At 32.2% G+C, this 16,766-nt stretch overlaps 1 protein-coding gene across 2 annotated transcripts in view; it reads right to left on the bottom strand.

Moving 5' to 3' along the window:
• The window catches only part of LOC123697369 (uncharacterized protein CG43867), a 250,589-nt gene that overhangs the window by 24,947 nt on the left and 208,876 nt on the right, over positions 1–16,766 (bottom strand). Inside the window, exons 5-7 of one of the 2 annotated variants that reach the window (XM_045643861.1) lie at positions 2,264–2,359; positions 861–1,049; positions 92–208 (exon numbers count right to left, since the gene is read on the bottom strand). In XM_045643861.1, the coding sequence (XP_045499817.1) occupies positions 92–208; positions 861–1,049; positions 2,264–2,359 (402 nt within the window). The remainder of the gene's footprint in view (positions 1–91; positions 209–860; positions 1,050–2,263; positions 2,360–16,766) is intronic. The other variant, XM_045643862.1, reaches the window with a different exon arrangement.

The following is a 16,766-nucleotide window of genomic DNA, read 5'->3' as shown; positions in this document are numbered from 1 at the left end:
AATTTTATATCAATTTGTGTAATCAAACAATTTTAAGTGGTTTAATCTAAAGTGCTTGCAGTCTAGCGTTACAACATTCAATCTATGCTACCTGGGGACCCTCTAAGCTTTCAGAGCGTCGTCTGATTGAAGCTAAAAGACTGGTAGCACGAGTCGAGTCTTCTGTTCTCACTTCTAGCGATAAACTTCCCCGAGAGGGTAGAAACTGCTGTGAGAAATAATTTCCGATAGTCTTCTTATAGTAGTTCACATAGAGGTTGTCACCAGTAGATAATTTTCATACAATTTGTCTTATATATTTGAGTTGATTTTACTTAGTTTGATGCAGATACTATACTCTAATTACTTTTAGTTAAGTTTTGAATAAAATGGAGATTGTTAGTTGTCACCAGTACTTATATGAATTTTATTTTGCTCAATCTATTCTGATAATGTTTTATCATTAATTTATGGTTTGTTTAAAATATATCTTAAACTCTTGTTTTGATGTCTGACCATGGTTTCATGTGAACATGTTAACAGAGATAGTGAGTAATGAACTGGGTGACGATAGAAACTATGCAACATTATTTTTGAATGAAAAATTTGAATAAAGAATATAATAATATGACAAATAACTTTGTTATTATATAAACATTTTTTATACATTAATAAACATATTAGTAATATTAAATACACTCTAAACAGCTTGTTTCTTATTTCATAGGTAGCTGACTGTCCAATGATTGTAATAATTCTACTTCCAATAGTTTAGGGGACACACCTGCTGTTTTCACTTCAAAGTAAAGCTTCCAGTTTATTACTTGCCTCTATACAAAGTTATTTGGCATACACTGTAAAAATCAATATTTTCAACTTACCGTGCAATTCCTACTGCCCTGTGTTGCAATGTGGTTCCTTAATAATTCTAATTGTTGATTGCACCGGTCATTTTGTTCTCTAAGTAGCTGATTTTGTTGTTCCAATTCCCGTAGTTTGTTTGTAACCCACTCTTTTATACGAGCGGCCTTTGCTTCAACTTGTTTCGCGTCCTGAAGTCGCAGCTGCTTCTATGAATAAATTATCGTTATAGCGTTGAGAATAAATCTTCATTTTGACGCGTTTAATTCAAAATTACGAAACAGTATTAGATACTTTAAACTGAAAACATTTGTTTACCTGCATTTTTCTAATTGAATCTTTTCGTTATGAATGGATAAAACATTTCTAAATATCATAAATAAAGTTCCATATCATTAATTTTATACTACCTCTCATTCGTGACATTTATTTAAAACTTTAAAAGTTAAATTTTGGAAGGTAAACAAACTTTATAGTACGATCGTAAACACGTAACGCACAGACGTAACGGTAATCTCGTCATTACTCATTAGCACAGGAATTTGAAACGAATAGTGACGTTTGTCGTTTGACATCATTGAAATGACGTTTAGTGATGACGTTCCATTTCGTAATCAAATGTCAGTGACGTAGGTAGTTAGGATGCATTCGCTTTATGAATTCGCACATGCATTTTAGTATAAATTTTATTTCAATAAATAAAGCAAGGCTATTGAAAATAAGTGTTAGAAGTTTTGCGTTACTAGGAAAGTAAACATTTTATATTTGAGATTTTAAGCAATACAAAATTGTTCAAGTCATCTATTCTTAGTTTCAGATTAAATGTAATCCAATAAGGATGTAAGCGGTCGTAATGTTTGAATTAGTTAATTTTATTGTTCCCTGAGCGGCAGTAAACTTCCAATTTCATTTAGAGGCGAACTGACAATTTAAAATTCTATTCTGGTGAACAACAGAACTGTCAACTCGGTTCCACTTTTCAAAGGTTTAACGACTGCATATATGTACAATAATAATAATATGTATTATCATCTAAATTCTAACATAATAAACAGGTATTTATTTGTTCATCATAATTATGCTATCGCTTGCTCCGAAACCAAAATTGATTAATAATGTCCTATAATATTTATTTATTTATAATTTAATACTGTAATTTTCACACTAATAAACAATATTGTTTTACACGTTTTTTTATATAATAGACCGTTAAAATCATCCACGTGATAACCATCTATTACGCGTTTGATTACACTTCACCGGCCCTGTCTGTATGCACTATCATCTGTCGATTATTTTAGCTTGGCCGTTAAATCAGTACATGACGTAAAGGTGGAGATACACAGTCATTATGGTTTTTTTTGGCAACACAAAGGAGCAGTTGGGCGATCTGATGTCGTCACTATCATTAAATGTTGTTTACCTGTTCTTCTATCTGGCCTTCAAGCCTCGAGATGGCTTTGGGGGCACCTTCAGCGCCCGCCGGCCACTCGCACAGCCGCTGCTCCATGGCGCGGACCTGAAATATAAAAGTACATATAAGATTTTAGAGCCTACAAAATATCATGAATAGAAACTTTGACGTTAATTACTTACTACATATATTGAGATACCTATTATGTAGGGACAGAAAAAATAGAAACTGATGACTATTTTTAGTTATTATTTTTTTATCAAACCAGTACAATATTAATTACAAACTAGGCAGGTTTTGGTTGGCTTTACATTTTACAAATAGCCAACTGCTCAACAATTATTTTTGAATAAATACATACTTAGGCTTAGATTAAGGATTGGTCTCCGCGCGCGCTACGAGTTACGACTAGATACCGCCGGCGTACTCGAAAAATGCGGCAACTAAAAGTACGCCGAAATCGGCGTACCCGAGCCAGTCGTGTCACAAGCATTGTGTGGAGAGGGCGTACCGATAGTTTCTAAAGATTTTGGACAAAACCTGAAGTAAAATGCCTGTTTGTGCCATAAAACTGTTAAAAAAAAATACAACAAATAATAAGAAAGACACTGGGATCACGTACCATCAGAAATAATCGTATTATTCGATATTTCACCTGTACTTTGAAAATGTTGTTTACGAAAATACGACGCCATTTAGTGTTGCCGTACTGCATATCCCAAAAACACACTTTTAATTTGAACTTATTTTATTCATAATGTTTTTTTTTCAATACTATTACTAACGCATATTATAAAAAAAATGATAATAACAATAATTTATTTCTGTTTAACCTTGTTTAACTGACTCATATAATATATGTTTTTTTTTATTACCGCTTTTTTACTTTTAAAAAACCTTTGTGATAGTATAGTGGCATCGCAAGTGGATTTGAGTCACATGTTCATGGGTTCGATTCCTGGCAAGGCCAAAATGAAATAAAAATATTTTTCAAACTTCTTTCCAAGATAGCCCATTTCCCATTTATGGGGTAAAATTTATGTAGCTGGCAGTACAATTCTTCACAAACACTAGGGTCACCTAGCGTCCTTACAAATCGACTTACACACACTACAGAACTGAGTTGCCGCACTCACGGAGCTATTGTTTTTAGGTGGAGCGGTATCTAGTCGTAGCGCGCGCGCGGAGACCAATCCTTAATCTAAGTACTTAGGTATATTACGTTCCTGACTTATTTGCATAGTTAGGAAACATTTAAGCTTATAATCCTACTGATAACTGTACTATGGTGTACTTAAATGTTATGATTTATTAGCGACAATCTCACATAACAAACTTATGTATGAAACCGCAACGTCTATAATATGTTTGCGAAACTTAGATATGTATCGGACTACTGCGGCAACGTGGTTCCTGTTTGCAGACCGCATTGCATGAAATTGTATTGTTATAGCTACGTAACTAAGCCGTACATAATAGTAGTAAGATCAAAGATGTACTCCACAAGATTATAAAGATTAAAAACAATAATAAAAGCTCAATCACTTCTATCTCTATATCAAATGTCTCTACTCTACATAATTAAATGCTCTTGACATAGGCTCTTGATTTTTTCTCGTCAAAAATAAGAAGCGCGCGTGAACATGAATTCCAATTTTTGTGAATTTTTAATTTGAACAATACTGAAAGAAAGTACATTGTTTGCTTTTTTTATTTAAAAAAAACGAATATAGGTATACACATATATTTATATTATTTTTAATATTTCATTTAAAAAAAAGTTATGTTCATAGTTTTAAATGAAAGGGACAATCACCAAGCATTCCTAACTTTTTTCCTACTTTTTATTTAACCTACATCTTATTCTTATCTTCGTATCTACATCTTATTAAAATGCGGGCTTTATGAATACGCAAAAGCTTTATTTTAAACCTATGCGGTTCATTGATTTTCACTGAAGCGAACCAACCGCTCTTCATTCACTAATCTTTATCAAAGCTATCGTTCACACGTACGCTTTGTAATGTACGAGCATAATCCAATCACGAATGGAACTGAACGGAAGAACGGTTTATGTACTTATGCCTCTCAGTTCAGTAAATAACAAATAATTTATGATTTCCGCAAGATAGGTTTAGCATTGAAGATGAAGAATAAAATAAGTTAGTTTTGTTATTAATATTTCCCGTGATAGATAATTAATTACCATGGAAAAGTTCTGTGGTAATTTTTAATTAAAGTCTAATATCGTCTAGTAAATTCTAATTTTAAAATGTAAAATATGAATTCATGATGCACGAATGTTAACATATTTTGGAAATAATGATTTTTCACTACCAAAATGCTCAAGGCAACTAAAGTTCTCATTTCAACAAGGATCTTATAATTTTATTCTTTTGCAGTAAAATATAAAAAATATACATTAAATCAAAAGCCTCATTCTTTATTTTATTTAGGGCTGATTTTTCAATCCTTGGTTAAAACTTATTCATCGAATAACCATTTCAAAAATGAATTCTAATTGTCTGTATATGACAGTTTACAGGTGACATTTTAAAATGTTCGTGTAATACTATATTGGATGGATAAATTTTAACCAAGGATTGAAAAATCGGCCCTTATTTAACGAAACAGTAAAATAGAAACTTATTAATAAAACTGTCACTCATAAGTCATAACTTACACATGTCCGCGAGTCCAGAAGAGACCAACATTCCGATGTCTTTTATTATCTGCGCTCCAAACATTTCACACTTCAAATAACACCTAAGTTCAATGTTCTTTCACTAAACACTGGTTTACACACTTCAGTCTGCTTTTAGATTTATTTGTGAAACAATGAAGCTTTATGGTTCATTAACCAACCAGGCTAAAATGTGGGCTAAGTTGTAAAAATTTGATGCATTATTTGGAACATTTAAATTGTATTGTAATTTATACTATGGCATACGTGATCTCTATATTTCTTATTTTACTCTTTGTGTGTGTGTATTTCTTATGGTGGCATGAAAAAAAATTCTTTGAAACTTATATTAAAAAGAAGACAAGAATTAAAGGAGCATTATTCTTCGACAAACCCAACTAACTCTACATTGACAGTTTCCATAATTATTTTTTTCTACAAAAAGACACTAGAACAAAGGAACTAGAGTGTATTAGGTACAAGAATAGTCGGCATTAATCACAAACGCCGTTATTTGCCTGAGTCAGCGACAGCCGACAGGAGGGCGACTTCACGACTAAATCGGGCAACACTAAAGAAAAATAACCAATGGGCGGAGTACGGGAAATGACAACACTAATTTTATTTGTTAGCGTTTAAAACTGAATTGAGCTCACGGATAGACGTAAATATAAGGCAGTAACTTGGTTAGTTTACGTCTAGAGACTGATTTGTTGTGATCGTTTGTTTTCTTATGAAACAAAGAAAGAGAACTTTAATTTGTAGCTAGAAGAATGCGCTATCGTTTTAGATATATTATCAATTATTAATTGGATTTCTTTGTGCATAAAGTTGATGATTTCGCAGTAACATTTAACTTTATATCAATTTTCAGTGTCTAGAAAATATGATATCCAAATTATTTATTAAATATCCCATCTGTACAAACGGATCAAACTTTTGATTAACCAACTTTTACAGTTTATTAGGTAGCTATATATATATACTCAATCTGCTCCAATAGTATTAATTAACATTAACAACTTTCTGGTAAGTGTAAACATCGTTCATTAACAGCGGTGGGGTTAATTAAAATGCTGGCAGCAATGAATTACTCGTTTAGTTACTTCCTTATTTATTCTGAAGCTATAGACGGCCGTTAATTATGCTGTTAGGCTAAAGATGGGATGTAATTAATGCTTTCGTATTGCTTTAAACTTTAGAGGCGTAATAAATACGCTTTGTCGGTATTATGGACATTCGCTATAGCAATAAGACGGACGTGGGCTATAAATTGTGATACTAAATATTAGAAGCATTAAAGTACCTTTGTATTGTTTTTATGCTTTTTTCTTGAATGAGATTCAAATAGTATTAAATGTAAATATATTTTTTTGTAACGAAGAATATTCCGTGAGTGGAATATGGAAAAGAAATGTTATAAAGTAGATAGATAGAGCCTAGAGGTAGAATATTGGATACCTGCGGACCTGCCTACTCTCAACTTTACAAGTTACAAGAATCAAAACAAAATATGTAAAAGCTATATAAATACAATATCCTATATACTATATTATAGCCTTATAAATACGTAAATAAGTAAGAACGCATTTTGTTGAATCATTTTCGTACAGAACTTGAGACACGTTTTCTCAAAACGTATCAACCCGGAACGTTTGAAATATAGGCAATTTCGGCAGTGAAAATATATTTCAATATTTATTGCGCTCATAGAATTTATATGCGCAATATTAGCGGTGATAGCTCTGTATTTATTAGCTACTTGAATTATTGCTCTCTCGTGATTTCGGCCTAATGTAAGTTGAGAATATATTATTGAAGTAGGTACAATGTTATTTGTTAATTTAATACCAATAGATTTCTTCAATAAAATAATGATTTTATATCATTAAAACACTAAAAATTACCTATTAGACTGGGACTGTACGTACATCTAAATGTACATAGGAGATTACCCTTGTGTCCGAGAACAACACTCAATATTGAGACAGAATAAATACAACGTGTGGTCTCTCTGGATTTCCTAGACAACACATTACGACACCTTTCCGATCACTGTTTATTGCTCTTAGTGCAGTGCAATCAATCTGAATGTTTACAAACGACACGCTCCATTTGGCGCCAAAAATAGATCAAAGCCGTCCATCTTGATTGGAAATGTCACGGATATGTTGCATCCGTGATTTTTTAAGCGCCCACTTTCGATGCTATGGAAATCTTCTGTGAAAATCTTGTAAACAGCCATAATTGATTAAGTAATAAAATAATTATTTATTTGCCCAGCATTTCTACTGGTATGATTTATTAATGTAGTTAAAATCTTCTCAAGTTTTAATTAACCTAACTCAAAGTTAACCCCAAAGTGTCTCGCTACTATAAATAATAAATCATATAGATAGGGAGGCGAAGAGGGGAATTTTCTGTAATACTCGAGCGTGGCAGTTTAAGATATGAGAGATACCTTAGACCTAATAGAACAACCTTGTTAACTATTTAGCTCTATATGTAGTGACGCGCGCCTAGGACAGACGATCAGATTAGTAAAAAAAATCGATAGTCTGAAATACTCGAGCGCGTCAGATTAAGATATTGGGGGTTGATTTTAGTGTTTTAAGACTAAATTTAACTAATCTGACCATAAGTCCTTGACGCCGCCGAGTTATAGGGTCGCGAACTTGTAAAAAAAAAACGTTAATCCGGCATTCTCGAGCGCGATTGTTTTTATTTTTATTTTGAAGAATATAATCTAAAACTTACTAAAAATACAAAATCTGCCGGTTTCCGCATGACCGGAAGTCTGGAGGAGCCATTTCGTCTTCCGAAAAACGCGTTGCGGCATATATGTCGCGAACTTTACTTTTTCCAAAAAATAAACAAAAAAGGTAATTTTATTTTACAAAAAAGGGCTCTTTTCATTTTTTTCCAAATTTAAACCTTTTTTTACTTGAAGCATCATAAAAACTCAAACTCCCGGTTTTTTGAGTATATCTCGAAAACTGAGGGTGTTAAGAAAAATTGATATGAAATAACGGTGATAAAAAAAACGAAACCCACAAACCTTTTTCGGTCAGATTAAGAGAACCCACCAACATTTTTGTCAGATTAAGAAAATATGCTTTCAGGATACCGAGATAAACCTCCCCTATGAAAATCTGACGCGCTCGAGTATTTCAAAAGGACTTTTTTTTTCTGCATTTTCAAAAATTCATCGTAACTTATCGTCATGCCGTAATCGTCAGTTTTTTTAAACGGAGCTTCCTTGGGGCCTACTTAACACCCCTTCCGAAAATCTGACCGTTGTTATCAGAGGCACTTGGGGCATACGTAGTATGAATATCTGACGCGCTCGAGAATGCCCAAGTAACTGTTTTTTTTTACATTTTTGAAAATCCGTACACGCCAAACCCACCGCTAAAATGGTTTTTACCATAGAAGCTTTTCTTTTCGAAATTATTTTCTCTTTCGATTTTGATAAGTCTCGACGACGCCGTTGAATTACGCCATTTAGCTACCTCGCCTCCCTATCTAATAGCTAGACAATAGTTCCCTATGTATGGCGGGTTCTCACATTTCGTGTTCATATTTTAGTTTTGTGTTTTCGTGAAGTAACACGAACGTTATATTTGATACCCTATTGTTTACCAACTATAATAAAACGTAAATTTAGAGCTTTCTTGACATATAATTTCTTTACCAATGTTCTTATGGTTATTATTATTTTTAGAAAATCTACCAAATAAATTTATGTATTTCCATACTATAAAAATAATTCACGTTTCTATATTTTTAAATGTTTGAAATTTTAATTAACAATAATTACATCTCTAATGTTTAATCGAATAATTTAAAGCTGTTATAGTTTTAATAAGAATAAATTATTGTAATAATTATTGTCAATATGAATGAGATTAGTTTTATGGTGAATGATGAGCGTTTTAGTATTCTGTGGTTACGCAGGAAAAACATATCATGACTCATTATGTATAATATTATGTACCTAATATGCATTATTTATTAATACATATTAGATTTCAGTCGAGTCTCTTATTTAATATTTTATTCTAAATTATATAATTTAACCTTATAATCATCACAACATTGTAATCTACTTAAATATATTAAAAAAGTATATAGGTATCATGTAAGAAGTAATTTTTGATGAACCTTGTAAATAGGCAATTTGTTTTAAATTAACGAAAATATTAAATATATAATCATCCACTACATACAGTAGTATTATTATAATGAAATAACTTCCTATTGTTTTGTAGTATGTGCGTTTAATTTAAACTCTTTGCTTATAAATCAAATAATGTTGATATTCAATTATCGTTTATTAACTGTAATGCAAAATACCTACTATAAAAATATTAAATCATATTATAACAACTTATTTATTAATTTAGACAAATTATGAGACTTATTGACGAATAACATTTTAATAACAATCTATGTTTTTTTTGTCCCATATTGAGTTATTGATGGTACCTATTATCTGATAAAAATTCCTCGTAGGTAAAAATCATGTCAAAATAAGTGTTTTTCCTTATATTTTGTTGTTGAACTAACGAAAAACCTTAATGATGATTATTATATTGAAATAATTGATCATTGGGAAGGTACGACAAAGCTTATAAAATATTAATTTACTTTCCATTAGAGTACGATGTAGTTTTTATATAAAATTATTGTCAAAATACTTTATTTTATTCATACATTTTATCAGTAGAAAATATCCTCAATTTCACCACATATAACAAATAAATTAGTCCGAAAGACGTGTTTTCACATCATAAAAATTTACAACCTTCTAATTATATTACGGGTAGAGCCACTATTAATTTCGAAATAAGAAAATTTCACGTTTCTAATCAGAATAAGGACACAAGTTAAAATTTATAAAGCAGAATTCACACTCGTATTCCAAGCACAGAACGAAACGTTCCAACTCCACAGATTAAATATTGTGCGGCGTTCGCGCGCGATGCAGTACGGAAGCGAACTAACTGGCGATATCCTACAGGACGTACTATGGATCGATATTTACATAGCGCTTAATATGCTGCCGACTTATTTATTTTTATCTTGATGGACTATAGCTTGAACTTAAGATTGAGAAGTCGAATCCATAATAATTAATCTTTCAACGGGAATTTTCTATAGAGGAAATTGTAGTGATTTTTTTAGGGTTCCGTAGCCAAAATGGCAAAAACGGAACCCTTATAGTTTCGTCATGTCCGTCTGTCCGTCTGTCCGTCTGTCCGTCTGTCACAGCCGATTTACTCGGAAACTATAAGTACTACAGTGATGAAATTTGATGGGAATATGTGTTGTATGAACCGCTACAAAAATATGACACTAAATAGTAAAAAAAAGAATTGGGGGTGGGGCCCCCCATACATGTAACTGAGGGATGAAATTTTTTTTTTCGATGTACATACCCGTGTGGGGTATCAATGGAAAGGTCTTTTAAAATGATATAAAGTTTTCTAAAAAACATTTTTCTTAAAGTGAACGGTTTTTGAGATATCAGCTCTCAAAGTCGTAAAAAGTATGTCCCCCCCCCTCTATTTTTATAACTACGGGGTATAAAATTCTAAAAAAAATAGAGGTGATGCATGCTAATTAACTCTTTCAACGATTTTTGGTTTGATCAAAGTATCTCTTATAGTTTTTGAGATAGGTTGATTTAACTGTAATTTATTATATTTGCTGCTACGGAACCCTTTGTGCGCGAGCCCGACTCGCACTTGGCCGGTTTTATTTACACTTCTTTTCAATCATCGACGTCCATTTTATGAATCGACTGTTCCGAACGCTCGTTAATTGTCCAGATATAATAATTATAGGGCAATGAATAAATCAAACTGAATGAATGAACGTAGTACCTCCTATCTGTATTGCCAAAAAGCATGAATGAAAAGCCAAGGTGAAGCAACCGACAGAATAGCAATGACTTGTCAGATGGAAGAGGCGATCGCATTTTGAATTTTAAATCACGCGCACATGGGATAACCCAGGTGTCGGTATAATGTAAAACCTTTTGATTCCCGATGTAAAGAATATATTACCTTAATAGAAATAAAGGGATATTGAATTGATCTATATTTTTGCTTATGAATATGATAACGTATGTCTTACTGAATAAAATCGCTTTTTCAATAGAGGGTTTTTGAATTTGTCAGACTCACAAATCACTGAGAAGGACGGAGGCGGGAGGACCCATAGCGAAATCTTACAATTTTATTGCTGTGTCGCGTCGCGCTTCGGGAACGTTCAACAAAAGTTTTAGTAGACTATAACTAACGTACCCGTTATGATGTATAAATTTTTATCCTAGAAAACAAAACGAAGAAATTTTTTAAGTGAAAACTTCTTTAGCGGCGCGCGGCGTTGAGCACTTTTTCTGTAATTGGTATAAAATCTTAAACTCGCATCAGGACACGTAAGCGTAAGACGGATGGATATCAAAGTTCAAACATGCTCAACGAGTTTTCACTTCTGCCGGCACTCCCGGAGTCCAACCCGTCTTTTTTTATTACTAGTAGTCAGTTACGTGAAAATCTACATCATTTTTTTCATAAATTAGTGATACTATTAAGCTATCTAAACTTGCTTATTTTTTTGTTTAAAACATAATATTATTATAAACAAGTACCTGTTCTAATAGTGAATATTTTTTACTATAACGTTAAATTCACGTGTAAAAGTTAGTAAATTAATAGGACGTGCTTTGCAAAAGTTTAAAAGTCTGGAAAACTTGCGGGAAGATGATTAATTATTGGCCTCCGTATCTCCTTTTTATAAGGAGAAATTTCTTTAAATTTTTCTTGACTTTTCTTATTTATCAGCGAGTATAGAAGTCGGTCTTTAAATCTTGGATATAAAAGCATATTACCTTTGTATATCTAACCTTAGATACTTATAAATAAGCTTGAAATCAAAGGCAAGTATAATTTGATGGTTTTTTTTTATTTATTTTCATGTAGGTATAGGATAAAAAAAGGACCGTGGTTCGAGACCAGGCGAGCGCGCAGGAAATAAATTGATTTTTCAATTTATCTGCGCATGTTGTAACATCACCACTGCTCGAACGGTGAAGGAAAACATCGTGAGGAAACCGACATGTCGAAGAATTAAAAAGTTCGACGACATGTGTCATCCGCCAACCCGCACTTGGCCAGCGTGGTGGATTATGGCCTGTACCCTCATAGGAGGCCCGTGTCCCAGCAGTGGGAACGTATATGGGCTGATGATGATGATGATGATGATGATAGGATAAAATATTTGTACAATTTAATGTTCTTATAAATGTAGAGGCTACTGCTTAATACCGCATTATGTTGAAATCTTAAACAATTTATTCACAAGTTTTGGAACCCATCCAGACTATCTCAATTGTGATGTATCCATTTTATCCAACGAAATCGAATTCATCTTCCTTCACTTACATTTTCTTTTGAACAATAATAACAATACTAAAGAATATTTGAAAAAGGTCGTTCGCGCTGCCCTTTTAGAAAATGTTTCAGAAAAAGGGTTACTTTTATAATGATGCTTTTAAATTATATTAATATTGAGTGCTGTTTTTAAGGCTATTAATTTATTAAGAACTAGGTTTCCGCCCGCGGCTTCACCCGCGCAGTCAAAGAAAAACCCGCATAGTTCCCGTTCTCGTGGGATTTCCGGGATAAAACCTATCCTATTTCCCGGGGTAAAAAGTAGCCTATGTCCTTTCTCGGATATCAAAATATCTCTATACCAAATTTCATGCAAATTGGTTCAGTAGTTAAGGAGTGATTGAGTAACAGACAGACAGACAGAGTTACTTTCGCATTTATAATATTAGTATGGATGAATGTCTATACTTATTTCGTAATTTTCAAAGTAAGTGTTATTGATGTTCGAATAAATACCTTTTATACGGACACTACAAATGTAGGAAACGCAAAATATTATTTGAATTGAAGCTTTTGCCAAAATTATTGGTGGCAGAACTAGGAACCAAGTTTATTGTGGAAACTATGAAAGTACGAGTGTCTAGTAATGTTTGTTGGCAATAGTTAGACAATTTATGTGTCTTGCCTAACTTTGTTTTCAGAATTTGAAGGAGACAAGACGTGCTGTATAGATATTAGTTCATTTATTTCCTTATTTTTGTTATCTTTTGATGCCTTGGTGGCGTTTTGAAAATTTGTGTATGTATACTGTAAATTGCACACGTGTAAACGTGTAGGTACTGTAAGGGTGTGTAGGTACTGTGTATACTGTCTTTGGATCATCTCGTATCTACTTTTTTAGTTATTTAGTGAAAATAGTATATTTATTATTATATGCATGCCGTGCCATTAATATTCTAATTTCATGATGAAAATGTAGATTTTCTTGTGAGACCATGGAACTATCCCTCATAAATCTCAGTATTCGTGATCTCTTGCTTTTAATTAAGTCTCCAAGTTTAACTCGAATTCAATCAACATCATTATTCCAGCCCTTACACAAACATTACATGGTACATACCATGACTGAATTAATTGAGAATTCTAAATTAACACTCCTTAGAAACATATGAAGATATAGGTACCTATGGTTTGATTTTGTTTATAAAAGTTGTTTTATATGTAGATATTATTTAAACTTTCGTTGGGATGAAGTGGTTTTTTGCTTGTGTTTTAAGTTTTTTTGTAAATAAAAAACTCGAAACACTCCTTAGGCAAATTTTTCTCGAATGTAGAGCCAAAATTGTTCCTTACTTCATTAATGAGTCATGTTATGAACAAGCTATATTCTAACTATCCCTTGTGAAGGCGGAGCTGGGGCGGGCAGCTAGTACTTATATTTTATAGAAATATCAATTATATTCTATGCCATGCTACTCCCAAAGATCGATAGTATCAATTTCGTGTTGGAAATCGTCCAGAATACTTTGAAATATTCTATCAATGCGGTATTGCAGTGGATTCCTATCCTAATCTCTAATCTATAACAGTTTCAAGCTTTTCAATGTACCTTCTATAGCTAACTAGAATATTGTAAGCGGAAACATGATGCTGTATCTAAAGTTGTAAAGGTTTAATCTGTATTGTACTTTCGAGAAGTTTAAAAGTTTATCTTTTATAATAAAATACGTGTTTGACTCATTAAAGACTTGGGCTTCTTCTGTCTAGGTATGAACTTCTTGGTTAAATTATTATTAATTCCTTATTTTTTTATAAGAGTGAGTATCTTAATAATTTGTCACGTTTGCTCTTTGGCGTGCAATCAACTTTTCCATTTAATTTTCGTGTCTTACCTTTCTTTTTAACCAATAAAGAATACCGTTTGTCATTGCCACTCTAATTTTGCAATTAAATCTACTGCTGCTGTATACCTATTAGATTAATTATTCACCAGAGTCAAGGACACAATAGATTGTACAGTAATAATAATAATATCGACCCACTTAAATGGTTTCGTGTATTTTGTTACTATTTAGGGCAAGATATTGATCTGTACGGTACAGGGTACGGACCCCTGTGTTCCTGACTGACTTACATAGGGATTCTGTTTATATTATCTATGGTAGGATATTTGATACTTTATGCCTTTGTGTTTAAGGGTAATTTTAGATTGATGTGAAGGTGTAAACATGTTTCGGTGTTTAATTTCAAATATTGACAGATGATTCTAATTAATGTGTAGCGTTCGATATTATTACACAAAAATTCTTTACTGTGCGTCGTCTCGCAAACTGTCGAAGGTTTTATTTTTTATTTTTGGTGGAAATTTAATATTATCAGGAATAACTGTTAGAAATATTTTGATAGATGTTCTAACACAGCTAAAGTCGCGATCAGCTAATTAGTAAATAATATAGATAGGTCTACAACATCATAGGTTAACATTAACATTCCATACGATTATAAAAACACGCGGTTGTTGCGCCTCCCCTGCGTTCATAAAAGCTTTCCTATGAAATTATTTGTATTTTAAGACATAAACAGAATCGATATGAAGGCGTTGAGAAATTTAATTAAATCTTACAAGGAATTCGCATGCCGAGACGGGGCGTGTCGATTGACACAGGATATATTATATATATCTAAAGTTATGTACCTTCTAATATCGAAGACTGAGCTTTGACCGGAGAGTTATTTATTTAGTGAATATTTCAGTAAAGATATTTTTCTGTTTGGATAAATTTTTGTAAATTTGTTTATTATGTTTTGCCTGAAATCGCTACGTACCTACGCGTAGTGGTGAAATCTAATTATGTATTTTGCACTTAATAAAATATTTATATAAGTACATAATCACGTAGGTATATATTAAATATTTTATTACTATAGTTCATGTATTAATTGTAGATAATAATAATGTTAATTCATGTATTACTTGTAGATAACAATAATTATGTAAATTTGATACTATTTCGCTATTAGTTATTGCCCCTGTATGCAAATGGAAGCCAAGTTTCACATACTTCTTTAATGTTATCTTACTGCAGTAGAATTTTATTGTTCACTAGCTGTTGCCCGCAGCTTCGCTTGAAATGGTACTAGGATTGATTAGAAAGTAAGAAAACTACTGGATATAAAAATAATAGGCATGTCAATTATTCACCAGAGTCAAGGACAGGTACAAGGTGTACACAATGATAATAAATATAATAAAGTTACAACCATCACTGACCAACACAAACTTTAGATATTATTATTATTAAATTGAGTTTAATATGGTAGTTTAGTAAACAAAAACAAAATAAATGTAATAAGATAAAGTTAGTTAGAAATCCTTATTGAAACACTCGCATTACAAATAGGAAATTCTATTGGGTTGCAACTACAATTCGTTGAATAAGCTTATTTTCCAACACAGACTGCAGGCTTTAGAGATTAGACCGAGCTTCAGGGAACGGTCTTAAGAATTGACGAGATTTACTTCAAAAAATATTAAATATTGTCTTTAAAATGATAATAATATAATAATTGGCAAAATAAAGGATTCGTGATAAATGTCTCTGATGTATTTAATCAATCAAATTATTAGGTGAAAAAGAAACTGAAGATAAAGTCATGATGAGAGTGGCTCAAAAATATATCTAAATGAGTCACTTACATACAAACATACAGGTGAACTGTGAAGCGTGTTAAAAATTGCTCTTTTATGTTAAACTAGAGGTCCGCCCCGGCTTCGCCCGTAGTACATATTTCGCAATAAAAGGTAGCCTAGGTATGTCCTTTCTCGGGTATCAAAATATCTCCATACCAAATTTCATGCAAATTGGTTCAGTAGTTTAGGCGTGATTGAGTAACAGACAGACAGACAGAGTTACTTTCGCATTTATAATATTTAATGTTAAATGTTTATAAAACTGTTTATGAATAAAGGTTCTGCCAACATAGCGAAAGTTTAATGTAGTATTATTGTAGGTATATTAGGGTCAAACGATGCTTGAACTGAACACAATTGATCTTATAATTGCGTGTCACGCACTGATTGTCTCTGACGTCATTAAATGCGGTTGCATTTCTTGCTATCTCTACTTATACATTACCTATCTAGTAAAAGGTAACCACAAGTACGTACGTCACGAAATTAGATTTTAATGCAATCAGAAAAAGAACAATAATGCTTATCCGTTTATTTTTGGTTCTGTGTGAAATTTGATTTGATTGAGGTTTGAGAAAGATTTAGGTAAAAAGCATTAACGCAACGTTTGAGACATTCATAACGTCAAATAATCTATTAAAATACCAATCTCTAATCAATATCGAAATAATATTTTCATTATAATAATAAATACAAAACTACCCAAATTTATTTACTTAAGTCTGATTTATTTATTAA

Source organism: Colias croceus, chromosome 14 (genome assembly GCF_905220415.1).
Source record: "Colias croceus chromosome 14, ilColCroc2.1".
Taxonomy (NCBI): domain Eukaryota; kingdom Metazoa; phylum Arthropoda; class Insecta; order Lepidoptera; family Pieridae; genus Colias; species Colias croceus.
Note: the sequence above shows the minus strand (reverse complement) of the source record. Positions and strands in the feature narration are given on the sequence as shown.